At 48.0% G+C, this 19,060-nt stretch overlaps 1 protein-coding gene across 4 annotated transcripts in view; it reads right to left on the bottom strand.

The window, feature by feature from the left end:
* Window positions 1–19,060, bottom strand: part of DOCK1 (dedicator of cytokinesis 1) — a 547,152-nt gene that overhangs the window by 509,420 nt on the left and 18,672 nt on the right. Inside the window, exon 1 of one of the 4 annotated variants that reach the window (XM_054523055.2) lies at window positions 14,896–15,369. The exons of 2 other annotated variants lie outside the window; for them this stretch is intronic. In XM_054523055.2, coding sequence (XP_054379030.2) covers window positions 14,896–15,025 — 130 coding nt within the window. In that variant the 5' untranslated portion in view covers window positions 15,026–15,369. Of the gene's footprint in view, window positions 1–14,895; window positions 15,370–19,060 lie in introns of those variants that run through there. One more of the 4 variants, XM_054523054.2, reaches the window with a different exon arrangement.

Here is a 19,060-nt window from a genome sequence, read left to right as displayed (position 1 = left end):
ACAGAGTGAGAATCAGTCTCAAAAAAAAAAAAAATTGTTTTCAGCTCCTAGGTTTTGGTGTGATCTGTTACATAGCTGTTGATAACACCCTCTCCAGCTTCTTACTGAGAGCTCTCTTGTCTTTTTACAGCCAAGTCTCTGTGGCAACATTGCCAACACAAGCCCCAATCCACCTCGCCACTGATACGTGACCTGCAGAGCCGAGGGCACCCTGGCATCGACACTCTTCCTTCTTTTCCTTCCCAGCCACTTCCTCCTCGGGCTTGGTGTCTTCCCTGGGCCTCCACTCCCTGGTCTCCTCCATCTCAGTCCTTTGCACAGCTGTTCTTTAGGGCTCCAACTCCTCAGCTTCTCCTCACTTTCCAAACCCTCCCGCGCAGGTCATCTCTGGAGGCTTCCATACCCATCTTCGTGCTGACTCCCAACTGCGTAAACTGCTCCAGCCACCCGACAGCTGCCTCGGCAGGTCCGCTTGCAAGGTTCAGAGACTACACACGGCTCTGCCTGCTGAGGGTTTCCTGCAGCAAGCATTTCCTACTGTCCACCACGGGCACAGCCCTGCACCCTGTGCCCAGTGCTGGGGAACAACTATACCCTGAGTTCATCCTTCTCCAGGACCACCGGAGACCAGCAGCCCCTGCATCCAGGCCTGGACACTTCCCTCCCCTCCCCTACAACCAATCAGTCAGGACATGGCACTCCTTATCCTCCTAATATTCTCAAACCCACCGGCTCCTCCCCACCCCCACCACCATCAACCCCATTCAGGCCCCATCACCTCCCCTGCATGGCTGCCATGCCTCCCCGTCACCTGTCTCCTCTCCTTCCTCCTTCCCGTTCTTCAAACCACTGCCCATGAACTCTTCCTGCAACAAAATCTGATGTAGCTCTGAACCCTTCAAGAACCATCCACTCCGAACCTTTCAATCACCAGCCACTGCTCTGAGCATTAAGTCTAAATTCCTCCAGACAGCTTGGGATGACCCTGCTCAGCTCCCAGCCTCACCTTGACTCACCTACACTGAACTGCAGTGGCCTGTGCACTCTTGCGCCTCAAGGCCCTCAGCTAAACTGATGCTACTCTCTCCTACCCCTCTTCATCTCATTAACTCATATCTATTCTCTTCAAAGCACCTATTTAAAAAGCCACTTCTTCCAGGAAGCCTCCCTGGGTAGTCCTTTCTCTCTCCTACCATTCGCAGCTGTCTTGTGGCTGCCTACTTACTTGCCAGTCCCCCAGATCTACTTCAGTCCCTATTGTATCCCAGGGCCAAGTACACAGCAGTCATTTTGCAGGCACAGGGTAAATATTTACTGAATGCATGAATTTAGCCGAAATCCACTGAATGATTGCATTAACTTAAATAGCATTCAGTAGGTGCTTGCATACACTTACTCGTTTAACCTCAATCTTATGCCACAACCACTATTACTACCCCCATTTAAGAGAAAGGCTGCACACAGAGATTAACTTACCTCAGGTCAACCAGTGCTAGGTCTAGGATCTGATCCCAAGCAGTTTGGTTCCAGCGCCTATTCTCTTGACCTCAGAAAAATTAACTTGCCAAAGAAGGCAAGGCAGTCAGGTTCAAAGAAGGTCTTAAACCTTTCATTTGTTTGTTTTTATTTTTTGAGATGGAGTCTCTCTCTGTCACCCAGGCTGGAGTGCAGTGGCACAATCTCCACTCACCGCAATCTCCGCCTCCCAGGTTCAAATGATTCTCCTGCCTCAGCCTCCCGAGTAGCTGGGATTACAGGCACACACCAATACATCCGGCTTTTTTTTTTTTTTTGGTAGAGATAGGATTTCACCATGTTGGCCAGGCTGGTCTCGAACTCCTGACCTCAAGTGATCCACCAGCCTCAGCCTCCCAAAGTGCAGAGATTACAGGCATGAGCCACCACGCCCGGCCTATTTGTTTGTTTTTAATGATCATTTCTAGATGAACAAGAAAAAGAAATCAATATATTTTAGGATAGTAACTAAAATCACAAAAGGTCAGGAAAACTAAAAGAATTTATATTGAGGTCATGAAACATGTAATCTAGTTAAGCATTTTCTGGAAAGAAACACCTTGCAAATAAACGCCCATCCAGAGGAATCATCAGCTATCCCCTACTTTCCATCAGAAGCTTCCCAACAGGACAGATCATGCTTATCTTTTAATGAATTTGTGTAACATTGAGTGTATTTACAGCAAAAATAAACAGGATAATGGAACTCTGCTGCATCGCACATCCCAGGGTCCCAGATGAGGGCTCCCTCGGGGCTGGCTCGTTCCATTAAGGAAACTTCCTGCAAATCAGAAGGAAGGAGCAGCTCCATCCATTCCTCTCCCATTCTAACGCTTGTAGGTCTTCAAGATTTATTCTACTGTTCTACCTGCCAACCTGTCCCAAATGAATCCAGTGCACAGCTTCCACCTGAAAATAAAAGTGAGCTTCACCCCACTCGAAAACAAACCTAGAAGAAGGAATGAACCCATCTCCTCCTTGAGCTCATTCCTCAGGACTCACAAAACACTCGGAAAATGAGCAAATATCGGCCCGGCGCGGTGGCTCATGCCTATAATCCCAGCACTTTGGGAGGCCGAGGCAGGCGGATCATGAGGTCAGGAGATCGAGACCATCCTGGCTAACACGGTGAAACCCTGTCTCTACTAAAAGTACAAAAATCAGCCGGGCGTGGTGGCGGGCACCTGTAGTCCCAGCTACTCGGGAGGCTGAGGCGGGAGAATGGTGTGAACCCGGGAGGCAGAGCTTGCAGTGAGCCGAGATCCTGCCACTGCACTCCAGCCTGGGCGACACAGCGAGACTCCATCTCAAAAAAAAAAAAAAAGAGCAAATATCAGAGTGACAAAACACATCCAACACCCTCTTGGCTCTCCCCTCCTCATGATGTGACTTTAGAATCCTTTAAACAAAGCAGCTTAAAAGAGAATAATTTGCAAAATTATCTTCCCATGGGACTTTTAAGTCTGAGCACCTCACCTGCAAAGGCGGGCTGAGAAAGGGAAAGTTGTCTAGGAAAGGTGATTATACACTACTCAGACAGGTACAATCCACAAATGCTGTTTTTTTGTTTTGTTTTGTTTTGTTTGTTTTGAGATGGAGTCTCGCACTGTCGCCCAGGCTGGAGTGCAGTGGCGCGATCTTGGCTCACTGCAAGCTCTGCCTCCCGGGGTTCACACCATTCTCCTGCCTCAGCCTCCCGAGTAGCTGGGAGTACAGGCGCCCGCCACCACGCCCAGCTAATTTTTCGTACTTTTAGTAGAGACAGAGTTTCACTGTGTTAGCTAGGATGGTCTCGATCTCCTGACCTTGTGATCCACCCGCCTCGGCCTCCCAAAGTGCTGGGATTACAGGCATGAGCCACTGTGCCCGGCCCACAAATGCTGTTTAACTGTGGTTTTGAAGATGTTTTTGTTGTTGGATTGGTTTTACTTTTGTGTTTTAAAAGATTAAAGTTAAAACTAGCACCATGAAATGAAATATTTCATCAGAATTTAGGTAATGCAATCTATCCATAAAACAATCTTTTTAAACTGGTTTTTAGGGGCTTCTTTACACAGTATAGCGTTTCCTCTCATAACCACAGAATACACCCCATCAAACTTTCTCTTGTCCCCTCTGTCCACTAGACACCAATAAAAACAAGGAAGCTACCAACACTTTCTGGGAGTTTAAATAGCTGAAATGCCCTCTGGTAACAGTGCAGGGCAGATAAACCAACCAAGCACATTTTATGAAGAATGTCATCCTCCCAGACAATGACCAAACAGATGACTCTGGACCAGCAGGTCCCTGAAATATTGTGATGGAAAAATGTGAATGTACAGATGATAATTACTTTGGTTGTTTATCCATCTGTTTGCTTTCTCATATATATGGATTCATGACTACATTTAATCATCCTCCAAAGAATCATCTTGGTGAAGTTACAGGGCAATATAATAGAGTCACTGTAATTCAATAGACGCTTTTGATTTCCCTCATAAGATAGAGTTAGCAATTACTGTTTGCTATCACAACTCCAGTTCTTGTCAATACAAGTCAAATTTTACTTGATAAACTAATTACACAAACCCTGGCCAACTACAAAAAAAGACACTCTGACTTATTTGAACTGAGAATTTGTTTACTAAAATAGGTACTTTGGGCCAGGCACAGTGGCTCCCGCCTATAATCCCAGCACTTTGGGAGGCTGAGGTGGGTGGATCACTTGAGGTCAGGAGTTCGAGACTAGCCTGGCCAACATGGTGAAACCCCGTCTCTACTAAAAATACAAAAATTAGCTGGGCATGGTGGCAGGCGCCTGTAATCCCAGGTACTTGGAAGGCTGAGGCAGGAGAATCATTTGAACCCGGGAGGCGGAGGTTGCAGTGAGCCGAGATTATACCACTGCACTCCAGCCTGGGTGACAGAGACCCTGTCTCCCCAAAATAAATAAAATATGTACTCTGAATATTGAGTATGAAGTGCTCCAGACTCCTATCATCTAATATGGAAAACCACTTGGCTTGAAAGAATAAGCAGAATGGTTTGCATGGATGTCTTCCTTCTAGAACAGTTTTATTCCAAATTATTCTCAATCAACTCCCAACTGCAAATGAAACCAAAATTACAAAGCAAGGCAAATCACTGAATCCCCAAATATTTTGAGTCTGCCATCATTCCTGTAAACCATGCTTAACTCACAGGGCAAATTTCTTATCCATTACTGAGACTACAAAGAAATGACCAGATTAGAGGCAAAAACATTATTTGAGAAAAACAATTCTCAAAGGTTGGAAAGGCATTAGGGAGGAGTTGCACCCTTCTCCTTCTTGCTTCTCCTCCAAATCTGTCTTACCCTAGACTCTCCCAATGCCAGCCCCAACTGAGGGCTAAATCCAGCCACCAGCTCTTAGAGGCTCCTATTCAGGCAACAAGGTAGGCGTGGCCTTCAAAGGACAAAGGAAGCAGTCTCCTTCATTGGGGACATGCGTCACACTTACAGCTGCCAAGAAAGGGACCCAAATACAGAAAGGCCTAATAATCTGACTTCTGGGATTAACAAACACCAAACCAAAGCATCCAAAGGAATGAAAGCAGCGGCACTAATCCACTTCCCTGAACTACAGCCTATCACAGAACGCTGGTCTCATGACGACTCTGACTCATCTGAACTGAAGAGTTTGTTTTCTAAAATAGGTATTTTGGGTCAGGCGCAGTGGTTCACGCCTGTAATCCCAGCACTCTGGGAGGCCGAGGCGGGAGAATCACCTGAGATGCGTGATTACTAAATCAAGCTACTACAAATGAGAGAAAAATTAAAAGATAAATTTAAATTAAAGTAAAAACACTGATGTCACTTAACCTAGCAGCCTAAGAAATATGGCAAAAGTAAACAGGTACATGCAGAAATAGAAAAATTCATCCTAGAATTTAGATGAAATCTCAAAGGACCCTGAATAGCCAAAACAATCTTGAAAAAGAAGAACAAAGCTAGCAGACTTACACTTCCTGATTTCAAAATTTAGTACAAAGCTACTGCTATGGTCTGATGTCCCCCAGAATTCCTGTGTTGAAACTCAATAGCCAACGTCATCGTTTTAAATGGTGGGACTTTGAGGGGTGACTAAATCAGGAGGATGAAACCTTCACGGATGGAATCAGGCCCCTTACAGAAGAGCTTAAGGAAGGGGGTTCATTCCCTTGCATCCCTTCTGCCATGTGAGAGCACAGTTGTTCATCCCCTCCGGTGTTCGTCCCTCCTGGTGTTCATCCCCTCCGGTGTTCATCCCCTCCTGTGTTCATCCCCTCCGGTGCTCATCCCCTCCAGTGTTCGTCCCCTCCTGTGTTCATCCCTTCCAGTGTTCATCCCCTCCGGTGTTCGTCCCTTCCGGTGTTCGTCCCCTCCTGTGTTCGTCCCCTCCAGTGTTCATGCCTTCCGGTGTTCATCCCCTCTGGTGTTCATCCCCTCCTGTGTCCGTCCCCTCCAGTATTCATGCATTCCGGTGTTCATCCCCTCCTGTGTTCATCCCCTCCAGTGCTCGTCCCCTCCGGTGTTCGTCCCCTCCAGTGTTCGTCCCCTCCAGTGTTCCTCCCCTCCTGTGTTCATCCCTTCAGGTGTTCATCCCCTCCGGTGTTCGTCCCTTCCAGTGTTCGTCCCCTCCTGTGTTCGTCCCCTCCTGTGTTCGTCCCCTCTAGTGTTCATGCCTTCCGGTGTTCATCCCCTCCGGTGTTCATCCCCTCCTGTGTCCGTCCCCTCCAGTGTCCGTCCCCTCCGGTGTCCATCCCCTCATGTGTTCGTCCCCTCCGGTTTTCATTCCCTCCAGTGTTCGTCCCCTCCGGTGTTCATCCCCTCCGGTGTTCATCCTCTTCTTCCCCTCCAGTGTTCGTCCCCTCCAGTGTTCATCCCCTTCATCCCCTCCGGTGTTCGTCCCCTCCGGTGTTCATCCCCTTCATCCCCTCTGGTGTTCGTCCCCTCCGGTGTTCGTCCCCTCCGGTGCTCATCCCCTCTGGTGCTCATCCCCTCCAGAGAATGTAGCAGCAAGGTGCCATTTTGGAAGCAGGGAGCAGCCATCATTAGACACAGAATTTGCTAGTGCCTTGATCTTGGACTTCCCAGCCTCCAGAACTATGAGAATAAATTGCTATTATTTATAAACTATCCAGTCTCATGTATGTTGTCCTAGCAGCACAAATGGACTAAGAAAGAACTCATAATCAAAACAGTGTCAATCAAAACAGCTGCCGTAAAGATACATATATAGAGACCAATAGAAGAGAATACAGAGCCCGGAAATAAATCCTCACATATAAGGTCAAATGGTTTCAACAGAGAGCCAAGACCATTCAATGGGAAAGAACAATAAATGGTTTCAACAAATGGCTGAAGACTAGATATTCACAAGCAAAAAAATGAAGCCAGGCGGGGCGCGGTGGCTCATGCCTGTAATCCCAGCACTTTGGGATGCTGAGGTGGGCGGATCACCTGAGGTGGGGAGTTTGGGACAAGCCTGACCAACATGGAGAAACCCGTCTCTACTAAAAACACAAAAAATTAGCCGGGCATGGTGGCACATGCCTGTAATCTCAGCTACTCAGGAGGCTGAGGCAGGAGAATCGTTTGAACCCGGGAGGCGGAGGTTGTGGTGAGCTGAGATGGCGCCATTGCACTCCAGCCTGGGCAAAAAGAGTGAAACTCCGTCTCAAAAAAAAAAAAAAAAAAGATGAAGCTGGACTCTTCTACTATTCACAAAAGTTAACTCAAAATGGACAGAAGCCCTAAGCATAAGAGATAAAACTGTAAAACTCTTAGCAGGAAACAGAGGAAAAACTTCAAGGCACTGGATTTGGCAATTATTTCTTGGATATGACCTCAAATGCACAGAAAACAACAATAACAAGACAGAGAAGTTGGACTTCATCAAAATTAAAAACTTTCGTGTATCAAAGGAGACTATCAACAGAGTAGAAAGGCAACACCACAGAATGGGATAAAATATTTCCAAATCCTATATCCACTAAGGGCTTAATATCCAGAATAAAGAATTCCTACAACTCAATAAAAACAAAGAAACAGATTAAAAATGGGCAAAGAGCTTGAATAAACTTTTCTCCAAAAAGATACACAAATGGTCAATAAGCTCATGAAAAAAATGCTCAACATCACTAACCCTTAAGAAAATCCAAATCAAAAGGACAGTAAGATACCACTTCACACACATAAGGATGGCTATGATTAAAAAGAAGACCAAAAAAAAAGAAAAAAAAAAACAGAAAATATCAAGTGTTGGAGAAAAACAAGTGTGGAGAAACTCAAACCCCTGTGTACTAGTGGTGGGAATGTAAAATAGATAGAGCCACTAGAGAAAACAGTACAGCAGTCCCTCAAAAAATTAAAAATAGAATTACCATATGACCTACCAATTCCACTTCTGGGTACACACTCAAAATAAGTGAAATCAGGGTCTTGAAGAGATATTTGTACACCCATGTTCATAGCAGCATTATTCACAAGAGCTAAAACATGGAGACAACCCAAGTATCCGCTGGTAATAGATGGATAAGCAAAACTGGCATATACAAACAATGGAATATTATTCAGCCTTACAAAGAAAGGAAATTACGACATATGCTAAAATATAGTGAACCATTAGGGCTTTAAACTGAGTGAAATAAGCCACTCACAAAATGACAAATGCCATTTTATTATGAGGTTCCTAGAGTCATCAAATTTGTAGACAGAAAGCAGAATGGAGGCTGCCAGGGGCTAGGAAGAGGGGGAAGGGAGGGTTAGTGTCTAATGGGCACAGAGTTGCTTTGGGGAAGATGAAAAGAGTTCCGGTGATGAATGGTGCTGCTGTTTGCACAACATGAATGTCCTTAATACCACTGAACTGTACACTTAAAAATGGTTAAGACAGTAAATTTCATGGTATGTATGTTTTGCCACAATTTTATAAAATAAAGGAAAAAGAAGTAAGCAAACATGTTCACCAGGGAACAGTTTGAGAATTTACTTCTCCCAATAAGTTTGATCATTTTTCTCTAATTTTACACTAATGTTTTGTATTCTTTATAAATGGGAGTCTTTGTCATGAAATACTTTGAACCAATACCAGAGGTGGGCAAACTACAGGTTAGAAGCCAAATCTCACTGTCACCAGTTTTTGTATTCCTGTGAGCTAAGAATGGTTTTTATGTTTTTAAATACTTTGGAAAATATCAAAATAAGAATGTTTCATGACATGCAAAAACTATAGAGTATATACAAATTTCACTGTCTATAAATAAAATTTTATTGGAACACAGCCATGCTTATGAGCCTATGCACTGTCTGTGGCTGCTTTTGTGTTACAATGGCAGAGCTGAGTAGCTGCAGCAGAAACCATGATGACCCACAAAGCCTAAAATATTTACTTTCTGGCCTTTAACACAAAAAGTCTACAGCCAAGCACAGTGGCTCACGCTTGTAATCCCAACCCTTTGGGAGGCTGAGACACAAGGATCACCTGAGCTGAGGCCAAGAATTTGAGAGCAGCCTGGGCAACATAGCAAAATCCTGTCTGTACAAAATGTTTAAAACTTAGCGAAGTATGGTGGTGTGCACCTGTAGTCCCAGTTACTGGGGAGGCTGAGGTGGGAAGATCACTTGAGCCTAGGAGTTCAAGGCTGCAGTGAGCTATGAGTGTGCCTCTGCACTCCAGCCTGGATGACAAAGTGAATCCACACATCCAACACGTAGCATCTCCGGAGTCCTCAGCATCTCCATCAATATTCTATGAACTGTCTCAGCGGCCCACTTTTATTCCATCTTATTAACAAAAGACTTAACACCTTTCTACTACCTGACAATTCTTTGTTACCTTTCTAAGTAACCTCTGGAAGGGGAGCTTGAGTTTGAGCTGGCTGGGCTAATAACAATGCCAGGTACTCTGTACCAGGCACAAGATTAAGCACTTTCCAGTGACTCTGCATCCTCCCAAAGCCCAGGGAGGGCAGGGGCCATGCGTATCCTCAGTTGATAGATGAAGACACATTGGTTCCTGGAAGTGACAGGAAGGCCATACGCCAGAGCCTGACTGCATAAACTCTGTGCTGCACCACCTCCCGCTTCAGAATGGCTTCCCTGAAATACATGGGAAAGTGGAGCTGGAAAACTGGAAAGTCTCAACACCTCCACAGAATCCGTCCTGATTGTGGGAAGCCCTGCCACACTGGGCAGCCTCCCAGAGGAAGGTCCCCACATCAAGGCCCTGGCCCTGGGCCTTCTGCTTGTCCAGACATCCAAAGCCAAGGTCCTCCCAGTCCTCCTCCACAAGCTCAAAAATGCCTCAGACTCCTCCACATATATCCAGGCCAACCTATGGAAAAAGGACTGAAGGACGCATATACAAGAGACCCCAGAGCAGGAGGGGAGGAGGTGGCCAGGAGCTGATGGTGACACTGGGCCCAGTTCTTGGCCTGATCTCAACTCTGGGCACCTGCGGTGAGGGAAAGTTCCCCCAAGTCTGGCAGTAATTGAACCAAATGTCAAGCGGAGAGGGACTTGGAGATATTCTGCAGTTGCCTGTGCGCTGTGCATCAGCCAGTGGCCCAGTGTGCCCACCTCCACCAGTGAGGGCCGTGGTACTTCAGGGACAGTCTGCCCTTACCTACCACAAAGGGCCTCCTATGCTCGGCTCAACAGGGGCTCCGGAACCTGCACTGCTGGGCCTTGTTTCCCCTGGCGCCACCAGACCAGGTCCCACCCGCTGCTCCAAGACAGAGTCCCACACGGCCACGTATCCTGGTGTCTTCGCCTCTCCAAACCTCACAGCTGCAGTGTTCAAATGCTCCTCTAGGACAGCCTGGAATGGTGCTAATTTTACTTTTCGAGAAATCCCACCAGCCTGTTGATTGGGTTTAGTCAAAAGCAATCTCTAGGTCTTCCCGGGAGGACAGGTTTTTTGTTTCTTCTGTTTTTTGGAGACAAGGGTCTTGCTATTTTGCTCAGGCTGGACTTGAACTCATAATCGTCCTGCCTCAGCCTTCGGCATAGCTGAGACTAGGCGCATGCCAACACACCCCGCCCCAGCATGGCTTTGAAGGCCCTTCTCTGCTATTTTGCAGTCATCAGCTGATCCAAGTCCCTAATTTTAAACTTCACATTTAGCCGGAGGAGATTCCTTCAATGCTAGGCCTGTAGGCTCAGATAATCAAGCGCTCTGAATACTCATTCTGGAGTTCAGCTTTGACTATCCTCAACCTTCCAGAATCCACACATCCAACACGTAGCATCTCCGGAGTCCTCAGCATCTCCATCAATATTCTATGAACTGTCTCAGCGGCCCACTTTTATTCCATCTTGTTACCAAAAGACTTAACGCCTTTCTACTACCTGACAATTCTTTGTTACCTTTCTAAGTAACCTCTGGAAGGGGAGATTGAGTTTGAGCTGGCTGGGCTAATAACAATGCCAGGTACTCTGCACCAGGCACAAGATTAAGCACTTTCCAGTGACTCTGCATCCTCCCAAAGCCCAGGGAGGGCAGGGGCCATGCGTATCCTCAGTTGATAGATGAAGACACATTGGTTCCTGGAAGTGACAGGAAGGCCATACGCCAGAGCCTGACTGCATAAACTCTGTGCTGCACCACCTCCCGCTTCAGAATGGCTTCCCTGAAATACATGGGAAAGTGGAGCTGGAAAACTCCTGGAAAGTCGACCACCCCATTCAACAGATGAGGTCCCAACCCCAACCCCAGTGGGGGCTTCTGTCTTTGGCTTCTATCCATGCCTCTCCAAGTCTGAGTCCATGAGAGGCTTCCAGCAAAAACACACTGTTGTGTTCACTGTGCTCAGCTCAGCTCGGGCTCCTGAACCTGCACTTCTGGGCCTCGCTTCCCCCAGCACCACCAGACCAGGTCCCACCCACTGCTCCAAGACAGACTTCCACACAGAGAAGGATCAGCCATGCATCCTGGTGTCTTCGCCCCTCCAAACCTCACAGCTGCACAGCGTGCAAATGCTCCTCCAGGACAGCCTGGAATTGTATGAATTTTAATTTTATAGAAAGTGAAAGTATCCCGTCTGGGCTTCTCCCCCTGGCTTCTATCCATGTCTCTCCAAGTCTGAGCTCATGAGAGGCTTGCAGTGAAAAGACACGGTTGTCTCTCCCACCCACTATCCTCTGGGATTATACTGCCCAGATCTTATTTCCGAGATGCTCCATCCCTCCTGGGTCAGAGACCTGGCTCGGTGGGCGTGCGGCAACTAGCCCAAGAGAATTCCCAACTCCAAAATAAACGGGCTTCCTGTGGCCCCCAACCTCGACGCAGGGAATCTGAAGCTGGCACTGCCCACGGGCAGGGGAGATGGGCCCTTGCAGGATCTGATGAAGAGACAGGGAGTCCGTCCTCTATCAGCTCCCCTTTCACGTCCTCAGGTCCAGCATCTCAAAACTGTCAGAAACCACTTGATGTCCAAATAGCCAAAAACCCGATAGGGGGTACTCACCTAGAGAAAACCAGGGACCGGGCCCCGAGTCCTTGTGCTGATGCCCACACTTCTCTGCCATGGCTAAAGCAATCAGGGCAGCACAGGCAGCTTTGTCTCTACATGTCTTAGATGCCAACCTTGGCAAAACCTTGCCTTGGCCTGGACTCCTGTGCACAAGGCCAGTGACCCCAAGCCAGGCCTCACCCATGCAAGGCCTTCAACCACAGAATCAGAATCTACAGTCTCCCAAGGCTGGAGAGGGCCAGCCCTGGAAATGCAGGAGGAGGCGCTGCACCCCCTCTAAGGAGACAGAACAGCAAAGCGGCCAAGAGGACCATCAGCGCCCATGCCAACCTACCCAGGCAAGGGCACCTGCTCCCCACCCCGATGGTCACAGGGAAGTCTCAGGGAGGTAAGAGGTGAAGTGCGTAGTGCAGGCCTGGGCCACAGGAGGTTCAGCAAGGCTTTGCTGCTGTGTCCAAGAATCGTGCAACTACATGAAACACGGAAGCGCCACATGACCCCGCAATTCCACTCCCAGGTCCATACCCGAGAGAACTGAGCACCTGCTCAAACACACACGCGGACATGAATGTTCCCAGCAGCGCCAGTCACAAGAGCCAAAAGGTGGAAAGAGCCCACATGTCCATCACGAGGGGAACGGACAAACAAATCGTGGTCTACTCATACAGCAGAATGCTATTCCACCACAGGAAGGAACGAAGCAGCGATCCATGCTACAGTGTGGATGAGCGTGCTAAATGGACGAAGGCAGACACAAGGACCACACACTGTGGGATCTGCATTTTTATGAACTATCCAGGACAGATAAATCCAGAGACACAGAACACAGTTTGGTGGCGGCCAGGAGCTGGGGGAAGAGGAAAAAAAAGAAGAAACTGCTAAATGGGTACATGGCTTTCCTTTGGAGTGTAGAAATGTCTTGGTTTACACAGTGGCGGTGGCTGCACACACTGTGACCTAAATGCCACTGAATTGTTCTTGATCATGGTTAGCTACATGTTATGTGACTCTCAGCTCCAATATTTTGTTTTTAAATCATGCAACTGATTCATGAACTTACAACTGTGCCATGAAGTGCCCTCCCGCCTGCTTCCCCTGCCCCTCCCCGCAATGGTCCCACCATCCTGAGGTTCTCAGGACAAAAGTCCTACCTGTTAAGCTGGCCTGAGCACTCCTGGCCCTGACCCAACCTCTCTCCCACGCATCTGAAGCTGGAGCCCAGGCAGCGCCTCCCTCAGGCTCCTCCCAGTCTGCCGCTCTCCCTCTGCTTCCCTCCACATCCTCAGCGTCCTCCAAGGCTCGCCAGGAGCCTCCTTGGTGAAGCTTCCCAGAGACTCCACCATGAGTACTGAGCCCCAGGCCCCTTCTCTGGCCAACAGCAAACACTCCGAAGCTCCTAACTGTCACCCTGTGGTCCATTTCTCTACTAGATTACGGAGCAAAGTCCAATAAATGATAACATCTCTTGGGTGTCAACACTGAATCCTCATGAAAACACCAAGGGGTAGCAATTGCTTTTCTCCCCAGTTTACAGGTGAGCACACCAAAGCATAGAGGGTGAGGTAAATTCCAAAAATTACAACTAGCAAAGGGTTCACCCCCAGATCAGTCCAACTGCAAATCATCTCTTAACCCTCTGGGATTCCAGGTCAGTGGAATGTAGCCCATAAGAGGATCTGATACTGGATTGCAGAATCAATTCCAATGCAAATAAGCTTCCATGAAATTTCACCTGTACCTGATGGATCTAAACACGACCAGAAGCTCTGGCTCCGCCCTACAGTCTTTCTGGACAGAGAGGCCCTCGTCAAATGAGACATGTGAAAATGCTCAAGAGATTAAAGGTCTCCCGCCAAGCCTCTGAAAGTGACCTGATTAAATACTTAACTGTAATACCAGTCTAGACTCAATAGATCAAGCCTCCTGGCTCATGGCAACAGTGGCTACGGGGTGACTGTGCAAAATAATGCTTAGAAATAGAGGAGAAGAGGAAAGGAAGTCCATTTCTCTTTAGTTTCTGGTAAATTGGGTGGTAAATTGCCCTAGAGGCTCCTGGACACTCCTTGGCTTGTGGTCATGTAACGCCCACTTCTGCCTCCATCCTCACACGGCTGGGTTCTCATGTGTCCCTCCTCTTCTTACCAAGGACATCAGGCATATGGGATTAAAGGCCCACCCTAACCCAGTATGACCACGCCTTAAGCTGGAGGCTTAAGAATACTGGGCAAGTTTACAAGTCAGACTGCAGGTTCCACTGAGGCCCTTGGGGGTAGGGCCTGAGACACATGGACACCAGCCGAGGACACAGCTCTCAGGACACAGCTGAGTTCTCATGTGTCCTTCCTCTTCTTAACGAGGACACGAGGCATCCTGGATTAAAGGCCCACCCTAATCTAGCATGACCACATCTTAAACTGGAGGTTTAAGAATACTGGGCAAGTTTACGAGTCAGGCTGCGGGCTCCACTGAAGTCCCTGGGGGCAGGGCCTGGGACACATGGACACTAGCCGCGGACACAGCTCTCAGCAGTTCATCAGGCTGAACCCTGGCCCACGGCAAGAGCCCAGGGAGATGGGTCCCATGCGCTCATGCTGTTCCTCCAGGCCCTCATTCGACCTGGGAGGCTCCGAGTCCTTTCTCCCACTCACAGCTTATTCTCACTCTGCTGAACGCCTTCACTCTGTGCATGTTTTATTTTTTCAGCTTCTCCAACGAGGCACACAAGGCTTGGACATGCCATTCCCACTGCTAAGAACACTTAGCCCCTCTTCCCCTGAGTATCTTCAGTATGTCTGTCAGAGTCTAGAAACAATACACCCCTCACTGGCGTTCGCAGACCAGGTGGCACCTGGGTAGGTGCCCCTCACCTGCACGACAGGTGTCTTCCCTGAGAGCACTCACCTCTCCGCCGAGCATGGTAACTGCTTGGCCCCAAGTCTTTCCCACTAGGCAGCAACAGCAACCCAAGGGTGGACACCAAGCTGGTGTTGTTCTTCACTGAGTCCTTAATGCCTAGGAAGGGTGTTGCCATGTGGGCAGCTCTGGCTGCATGTCTGCTGAATGAACACGTGAAAGAATGAAGACAGGCCAGGCGTGGTGGCTCACACCTGTAATCCCAGCACTTTGGGAGGCCGAAGTGGGCAGATCACCTGAGGTCAGGAGTTCAAGGCCAGCACGACCAACATGATGAAACCCCGTCTCTACTAAAAATACAAAAATTGGCCGGGCGTGGTGGCAGGCATCTGTTATTCTAGCTACTTGGGAGGCTGAGGCAGGAGAATCGCTTGAACCTGGGAGACGGAGGTTGCAGTGAGCCGAGATGGTGCCACTGCACTCCAGCATGAGCGACAGAGTGAGACCCCGTCTCAAAAAAAAAAAAAGAATGAAGACAGTAACTCACAGACATCCTCTATGGAAAGAAAGGAAGAGATCATCAGCTCATCCTCTAACTCCAAAGCTCACTGCGCCAGGGGAATCTGGAATGCACATTTCAATGCCTGGTCCCTCTGGAGGGAAGGCAGTTAATTCTCTCCTGTTCACCTCCAGTTCTGGTCAACAACATTCACATCAAATCCAAACTGAAAGAAAGAGCAGATCAGAGACGGAAATCTGCTAACATGTTCACACACCCGGCGCGGTAGTCACCACCGCACTCTCTAGGCAGTTTTCTTCTAAAAAGACGATGCAAAATACACTGGAGAACAATTGTTCTGAGACTTATTTCCTTAATGACTGGAGATAAGACAAGATGCAGGGTGCCAATGGTCTGGAGTGAGCACTAAAAGCCCAAAAGTCTCTCCTTCTCAATTGCCCACTAACAGAAATACCTTTTCCCCTGTGTCTCAACTGCATTTCTACCTCTGTATCAGTATCCCGGGGCTGCCACACGAAGTGCCAAAGCTTGGTGGCGTCTAATAACAGATATTTATTCTCTCACGGTTTCAGAGGCCAGATGTCAGAAATTGAGGTGCCTGCAGGGCCATGCTCCCTCCAAACCCTCTAGGGGAGACTTCTTCCCTGCCTCTTCCAGCTCCAGGGAGCCCTAGGGGCTGCTGGACACTTCTTGGCTTGCAGCCGTGTAACGCCCACTTCTGCCTCCATCCTCACTTGGCTGAGTTCTCATGTGTCCCTCCTCTTCTTAACAAGGACACCAGGCATACTGGATTAAACGCCCACCCTAATCCAGTATGACCACATCTTAACCAATTACGTCTGCGATGACCCCATTTCCAAGTCAGGTCACACTCTGAGGCACTAAGGGTTAGGACTTCAACCTGTCTTTCGGGGGCCTCAATCAATCCATAACCTCCTCTGGCATAGAATGTTTATTAAATGATACAGTCATAAAAGTGCAAGATAAGTAGTTGTGTTTTCCCTTAAGTTGACATGTAAATATTTGAAAATACTTACGGGAAAATGTTGTTCAGTTTTTTTTTTTTCTTTTGTCTACTTTTCCTGGAAATCTCAATTCACACTGACGTTTGTACCTATTTTTGAGCTGAGAACAAACATCAAGTCTTTTATGTGGAAATCTGATGATTCTTAACAGCTCTCTGGTATTTAAAAAAAAACAGAAGACAAAACACTTAGGCGGCTCTGTCACCGGATCAATTTTCAGGCTTACACGGTGCCCCGATGGTACTCGCATGTACCAGGTGGCTACCAGGTGTCTGGCACGATGCTGAACATTTTACCCCTATCACACCACTCTTTTCTCCAGTCATAGGAAGCAGGTACTATTTATCCCCACCCTACAGATGTGCAAACTGAGGCTCAGAGCAGTTAACTAACTGGGCCAAAGTCAAATGGGAATTACGGAGTTTGCACCCAGCTACGCACCTCCCCCACGGGTTCAGTTTATGGAGCTCAGGGCCAAAGATTCTCAGTGTTACCAGCTCAACCCATCCCACTCCAACCCCACCCAACACACATAGCAGGCACACCCCACATCACACCCTACTGTGACATAAGCCCATCCTGGAGATTCTCCAGCTATTGCCTGGAGTTGTAGACTTATTTCTGCAGATGCACCTATGCACACACACACACACAGAGTATGCAATATGTGTGTATGTGTTTAGACATGTTCACATAAGGCCAGCCGGGGTGGCTCATGCCTGTAATCCCAGCACTTTGGGAGACCAAGGCGGGCAGATCACGAGATCAAGAGATCGAGACCATCCTGACCAACATGGTGAAATCCTGTCTCTATTAAAAATACAAAAATTAGCTGGGCGTGGTGGCATGCACCTGTAATCCCAGCTACTTGGCAGGCTGAGGCAAGAGAATTGCTTGAACCCGAGAGACAGAGTTTGCAGTGAGCGGAGATCCTGCCACTGCCCTGCAGCTTGGCAACAGAGCGAGACTCCACCTCAAAAAACAAAACAAAACTATAAATGTTCACATGAGTACCCTGAGTAATAAGAGGAGACACCAAGAGATCTGATGGATAAAATGAAAAAGCAGGTCTGGTTACTGCCAGGATTTCACCCAGCTCTAACTACGTGTATACATGTGTGTGTGCATAAATAAAAGTGTTTCAGAAAATAAGGCTATGGTGTGTTAGGCTGATTGCCCAGAAAGGTGGGCTGTATGAAACAGGAAATACTAATAAAAACTGAAAACAAGACTCGACACCACCGTTCAGTTTCTCCAGGCTAGTGATGCTTTCCCAGCCATAAGATGAATCATGATTAGATCAGTGATAGAGGCGGGAAGCCCAGTGAGAATTTTCTAAACCAGTTTTTAAAAACGTGGGCTGACACATTTAAAAAGAATCTGCAAAGCTGATGCACCTATGTGCAGGTAAGCAGTAGACTTTGGCAGGTAAGTCAAATACCAAGTTTTTACAATGGAAGTACTAATGCTACAGTATGTGTACCACGATTATTAAAACTGTCCTTAAGAAACACTTTCATCCAATCCTTCATTTCCAGGGACTTAGATCCTTCACTCTGACGGCTCTTTACACATTAATCCCACCTTTAAGTGCCTGTCTATAAATCACAGAGATCAAAGAGGGAAACTGTGTAGACAAATGTGCCCTTGACCACACCTGGCCCTCCGTGGTAACTGCTGGTCAGATGATAACTGCAAAATGGAGATTTTATTTTCTGTTCTTCTGGAGGCAACACGGTGGAAGAAGCAAGAATCCTAAAGAGTTGGATTTCTGTTAAATTGCTTTTTAACCTTTTGGTCAACTCTCCCCACCCTGCCGTTTCAAGGGCTGTTTGCCTTTTTCAAGGCTCCAGACAGGACTCCCCAGAGACAGTTCCAGCACTCACAGTATCCCCCTGCTCAGTTCCAGCACTCACAGCCTCCCCCTACTGAGTTCTAGCCCTCATTTCCCCTGCTCAGTTCCAGCACTCACAGCCTCCCCCTACTGAGTTCCAGCCCTCATTTCCCCCGCTCAGTTCCAGCACTCAGAACCCCCGCTCAGTTGCAGCACTCACAGCCTCCCCCTATTGAGTTCCAGCCCTCAGTCCCCACGCTCAGTTCCAGCACTCACAGCCTCCCCCTACTGAGTTCTAGCCCTCATTTCCCCCGCTCAGTTCCAGCACTCACAGCCTCCCCCTACTGAGTTCCAGCCCTCAGTCCCCACGCTCAGTTCCAGCACTCAGAACCCCCGCTCAGTTCCAGCACTCAGAACCCCCGCTCAGTTGCAGCACTCACAGCCTCCATTTCCTCAACTAGAAATCAAGGAGGGTGGGGTACCCTTCAACTCTCCTATTTCTCTGCCTGCTTCTCTCTACACATGGTATCTACCTCTGTTTGGGCTGCCATATCAAAATATCATAAACCAGGCAGCTTACAAACAATGGAAATTCATCTCCCACAGTTGTGGAGGCTGGGAAAGTCCAAGACTGAGGGGCAGGTGGATTTGGTGTCTGGCGAGGGCCTGTTTCCTGGCTCATAGAAGGCACCTTCTCACTGTGTCCTCACAGGGTGGAAGGAACAAGCTCTCTGGGGCCTCTTTTAGAAGGACACTCAGCCCTCATGACGTAATCACCTCCCAAAGGCTCCACGTCCTAATCCCATCACCTCGGTGATTAGGTTTCTGCGTATG

The sequence above is a fragment of the Pongo abelii genome, chromosome 8 (assembly GCF_028885655.2).
Source record: "Pongo abelii isolate AG06213 chromosome 8, NHGRI_mPonAbe1-v2.0_pri, whole genome shotgun sequence".
Lineage (NCBI taxonomy): Eukaryota > Metazoa > Chordata > Mammalia > Primates > Hominidae > Pongo > Pongo abelii.
Note: the sequence above shows the minus strand (reverse complement) of the source record. Positions and strands in the feature narration are given on the sequence as shown.